Source organism: Olea europaea, unplaced genomic scaffold, assembly GCF_002742605.1.
Source record: "Olea europaea var. sylvestris unplaced genomic scaffold, O_europaea_v1 scaffold261, whole genome shotgun sequence".
NCBI lineage: Eukaryota > Viridiplantae > Streptophyta > Magnoliopsida > Lamiales > Oleaceae > Olea > Olea europaea.
The window spans coordinates 156,337-161,730 of NW_019244422.1; the positions used below are offsets into that span (position 1 = coordinate 156,337).

At 38.6% G+C, this 5,394-nt stretch overlaps 1 protein-coding gene across 1 annotated transcript; it reads left to right on the plus strand.

The window, feature by feature from the left end:
• Positions 1–724: 724 nt before the first annotated feature.
• LOC111383047 (receptor-like kinase TMK3) lies at positions 725–4,276 on the plus strand. Its single transcript, XM_023007106.1, has 2 exons — positions 725–3,438; positions 3,555–4,276. The coding sequence occupies exons 1-2, from the start codon at positions 1,050–1,052 to the stop codon at positions 4,058–4,060; spliced, it is 2,895 nt and encodes a 964-aa protein (XP_022862874.1). The 5' UTR covers positions 725–1,049; the 3' UTR covers positions 4,061–4,276.
• The last annotated feature ends 1,118 nt before the right edge of the window (positions 4,277–5,394 follow it).

Consider the following 5,394-nt stretch of genomic DNA (forward strand, 5'->3'; position numbering starts at 1 on the left):
GCTAGTCTCGACTAACCTCGCATAATACACCTAATTGAAAGTAATTTTTATCGATTTATTATCTTAATTTAAGTCAAAGTCAATAACAAATTTTAACTATATATTTTACGAGATTCACAACTTTTCAATTAAAATTTTTAATAATTGTCATCAAAATATACTAAATAATTGATTTTAATTCCCAATAGGAACTTTTTTTTTACCATATATATATATATATATATATTTTTTTTTATTTGACGCTTTATCTTTTTTGATAAGGCAGTACTTTTTTTTTCTTTTTTTTTTTAAATACAAATTTAATGTGGGTATATTACACGTACAAAGAGGAATGGGTACAAACAGTAATCCAAATGAAAATAATTTGCCCCTGTTTGGCCCCCATTACGGGGAAAATTTAATGTATAGAATAGTATTTTTTGAAAAATGAGTGGTTGAAAAAGAAAGAAAAATTTTCGATTTACGTATAATATTATTTTATGGAAGATTTTGTAGTTAAAAATAGGAGAGAGAAAAATAGAATCTAATATAATAAAAATCAGGGAAAAAGATTAGAAAGAGAGAGAAACAGAGAACAAAGGTAGAGGAGAGAGAGAGGTGGTCATCATAGAAATTGTACTCATTCTTTAGGGTTTTGATCCAAATGTTAAGGATTGAAAACCCTAAAGAGAAAAAAATAGGAGAGAGAAAAATAGAATCTAATATAATAAAAATCAGGGAAAAAGATTAGAAAGAGAGAGAAACAGAGAACAAAGGTAGAGGAGAGAGAGAGGTGGTCATCATAGAAATTGTACTCATTCTTTAGGGTTTTGATCCAAATGTTAAGGATTGAAAACCCTAAAGAGAAAGTATAATTAAACAAAATCCTTCCTTATCTCTCTTTTGCCTTCTTTACATTGAAACATTCTTGAATTTGCATGCAGCATTGAAGAAAAAACAAGGTTTGTCCAATTTTCTTGATCATTAAGCACATTTTCTCTGTTTCCCAGAAGTTTAATTTTAAATTATGGGCTTGTTTGGAAATTTTATTATGTTATAATGCAAGCAAAATGGATTCTGATCAAAGAAAATTGTTGTGCATTGTTGCTATTGCGGGGGTAATTTGTGGGCTTTTGGGAGCTGTTAACGGTGTCACCAATCAAAATGATTTCAAGATTTTGAATGATTTCAGAAATGGATTGGAAAATCCAGAACTCTTGAAATGGCCTAACAAGGGGAACGATCCCTGTGGCCCTCCTGCATGGCCTCATGTGTTTTGTTCGAATGGCAGAGTCACGCAGATTCAGGTTCAGGGCCTCGAGTTAAAGGGACCTTTGCCTCAGAATTTTAATCAGTTGGACAAACTACAGAATCTTGGGCTTCAAAAGAACCATTTCAATGGAAAATTGCCAAGTTTTAGTGGATTGTCGAATTTGCAATTTGCATACTTGGATAATAATGATTTTGATACGATTCCTGCTGGTTTTTTCCATGGACTTAGTAGTGTTCGCGTTTTGGCTTTGGATAGTAACCCTTTTAATGAGAGTACAGGATGGTCTATACCGGGTGAACTAGCAGAGTCTTTGCAGTTGGCGAATTTTTCTTGCTCGAAATGCAATTTAGTTGGACCTATACCTGATTTTTTTGGGAAGTTGCCATCGCTTACTTCATTGAAATTGGCATATAATAGGTTGACTGGTGATATACCGTCTACTTTTCATGATTCCATGTTGCAGGTTTTGTGGTTGAATGATCAAAGTGGAGGAGGGATGACCGGTTCCATTGATGTAATTGGAACTATAGTTGGGCTAACTCAAGCATGGTTACATGGAAATCAATTCACGGGATCAATTCCAGATGATATTGGGGATTTAACTTCTTTAAGAGATCTTAATCTCAATGGAAATCGGTTTGTTGGGCTAATTCCCCCAACCCTGGCCAATATGAATCTTCAAGAGCTGGACTTGAACAATAACATGTTCATGGGTCCAATTCCAAAGTTTAAAGCAGTAAATTTTAGTTATGCTTCAAATTCGTTCTGTCAATCTGATCCAGGAGAGCAATGTGCTCCTGAAGTCAATGCACTTCTAGATTTTCTTCATGATTTAAATTATCCCCCAAAACTTGCTTCTCAATGGGCAGGTAATGATCCGTGTCAAGGACCTTGGTGGGGGGTCACTTGTAATCCAAATCACCAAGTTTCTATCATAAATTTGCCAAAGCTCGGGCTTAATGGTACACTTAGTCCTTCACTAGTGAACTTACCTTCATTACTCGAAATCCGCTTGGGCGGAAATAATCTACATGGTACAGTTCCTGCAAATTTTACTCTGCTGAGATCATTGAGATTGATGGATTTAAGTGGTAACGATTTTGATCTGCCATTGCCTAGATTTCATGATGGTGTGAAGGTAATCACCGATGGTAATCCAAAAATGGTTGCCAATAGATCCAAGGGATCACCTTTACAATCTGATGGTCGGCCACTGTCCCCTTCTCCAATTAACAGTCCTTCGCCAAGTATGGACTCATCGCCCGACAATCCATCATCAGTTTTGGATTCTCCGCCTTCACCTTCTGGAGGTTCTACATCAGCAAAATCCAAGAGCTCCAAAAATTCCAAACTAGTGGTCATTGTGGCTGCTGCTTCAGGAACCTTTATTGCAGTTCTTTTGGTTATTTGCTGCCTTAAGAAAAGAAAAGAGACAAAAAAGGTTCCCAGTGGCATTGTTATCCATCCTAAGGATTCATCTGATCCAAAAAGTTTGACGAAGATTGCTGTGGCTGGTAATCCTGCCTTCGAGGCTCAAAATACTCCCAGCACTGAGAGTCGAACTAGTGATTGGTTGGAAAAAGATGCTTGTTCGATCGAGGCGGGAAACCTGGTCATTTCAGTTCAGGCGCTTCGCAAGGTGACCAATAATTTTGCACAAGAAAATGAGCTTGGTCGTGGAGGTTTTGGTGCAGTTTACAAGGGAGAATTTGAATCTGGAATGACAATAGCAGTTAAGAGAATGGAAGCTGGTGCAATTAGTAACAAAGCAGTGGATGAGTTCCAGGCAGAAATTGCCGTGCTTTCAAAGGTCCGTCATAGGCATCTGGTATCCCTTTTGGGGTACTCCATCGAAGGAAACGAAAGGCTTTTGATTTATGAATACGTGCCTCAGGGGGCTCTGAGTAGACATCTTTTCCGTTGGAAGAATCTGAATTTAGAACCTTTATCTTGGACGAGAAGGCTTTATATTGCTCTTGATGTTGCTCGAGGAATGGAGTATCTTCACACTTTGGCTCACCAAAGCTTTATACACCGAGATCTCAAATCATCAAACATTCTTCTTGATGACAATTATCGGGCAAAAGTTTCAGACTTCGGATTAGTGAAATTGGCTCCTGACCGAGAGAGGTCTGTTGCAACCAGGTTGGCCGGAACTTTCGGATATCTTGCTCCTGAATATGCTGGTAAGAAAATATTCTTCAAGGGATCCTTGGAACTGACCTTATATTAATTACAAATTTTTTAATCACTTCTTTATTCTTACTTCTCTGTTGATTTGTGTTCTCGTTTTCCTTTCCAGTGACAGGGAAAATTACCACGAAGGTTGATGTATTCAGCTTTGGAGTAGTATTGATGGAGATCTTGACAGGATTAGTGGCACTTGATGAGCAACGCCCCGAAGAAAAGAGATACTTGGCCGAGTGGTTTTGGCAGATAAAATCCAACAAAGAGACGCTTATTTCTTCTATCGATCCTGCTCTTGATGCAAAAGAAGATATATATGAAAGCATTTACGTTATTGCTGAACTGGCTGGACATTGCACTGCACGGGAGCCAAACCATCGCCCTGATATGGGACATGCTGTGAACGTTCTTGCCCAACTGGTCGAGAAATGGAAACCGGTTGAAGAAGCTGATAAGTATTCAGGAATTGACATCACGCTGCCTCTTCCTCAAATGTTGAAGGGGTGGCAAGAAGAAGGAGATTCACAAGATCTATGCGGTACTAGTCAAGACAGCAAAGGGAGTATCCCGGCTAAGCCAGCGGGATTTGCAGATTCGTTCACTTCTGCTGATGCGCGTTGAGTTTAAGGTAGCATTTTGCTGCAATGTTTGTTGCCTTCTCTTAATAAATGTCTTGTCTTAATCATTATACAAGTAACTTTATTTTGTGTATTGGGGGTTTGCTTGAACACTTCTGGCATGTTTGGTAAAAATGATTGGATGGAAATTAACAGCATTCAAGAAGAAATAGAAACTAGTCTCGTTTATTATATATCTATACGATTCAGTCTTGTCTAATACTGCGTACCAAACATGCACTTTGTGATTACACTCAAAGAATGCTTATGTGTGCTATTTTTGTTCTATGCTCTATACATTATCGAGTGTTACACTGCACAATGAAAATGCGCGAAAGTATGCTTAAGCTCTCGGGAGCTGTCATGTCTTAAAAAACTAGACATGTAAAGGGAGTCGCGCCAGCATATTTAGGCACACGGGCCAATGTTTTCCGGCCAGCACGACCTAGCAGTTTCTAAAACTCGTTTACATACTGCATCTCACCCTGGGTGGCCCAGTCGACCTTCCATGTCTAATTCTGACCGAGACAACCCTCTATGTCAAGTGGGTCGTGCCAGTACATTTAGGCATCGGGCCACTTGGGTCCCACCCATACCTGGCAGTTCTTAAATCTGTTTTCGAAACACTTCTGTCCAAGGCTGCAGCCCGGCCATGGCCTGATTTTAAGGTGGGCGGCCCGTGCCTACTTATGACTGAGACTAGCCTCTTTAAATGACTCTAGCCAGGCCGCCCGTGCCTACTTATGACTGAGACTAGCCTCTTTAAATGACTCTAGCCTTGCTGCCAAAGAGTGTCGGCAGATGTTTTTTTGGCCATTATCAATCAAATAATTGTGTCATTATATATATCTATACTTGCATTGAGGACCTCAAGTTTTGGAGGTCCCCTTTGTACCATTTTGTTTCTCGATATTCTTAGACGATTTTATGATATCTTAAAAGTTTGTAGATTGCTCGGTTGAAGTTAGTGAAGTGATCTGTGATGCTCAAGGATGTAGACAACTTTTACCGAAATTCATAAATTTTGTGTTGTCTTTCTTTCTTCCTTCTATAACTATTTCTAGTGAAGGAAAAGAACATACGCTAAGCACGTTATAGGAATCGGACAGAATCAACCAATTTGACTGGGAAAATTGAGTATTCGAGTGAAGATCATATTTGGTTATAAAATAGTAATTCGAAGAAGGAAAAATTACATCATTAGTCTCACAACCCCTTCGAACAATAGCAAATGTGTACATAATCTATTTATTTGGAATTCAAATCTCCACGAATCTTTCATGAGTTCGGTGTTCAAATGACATAGATGTTAATTCTTATCTTTTAGTGCCCGTGAGT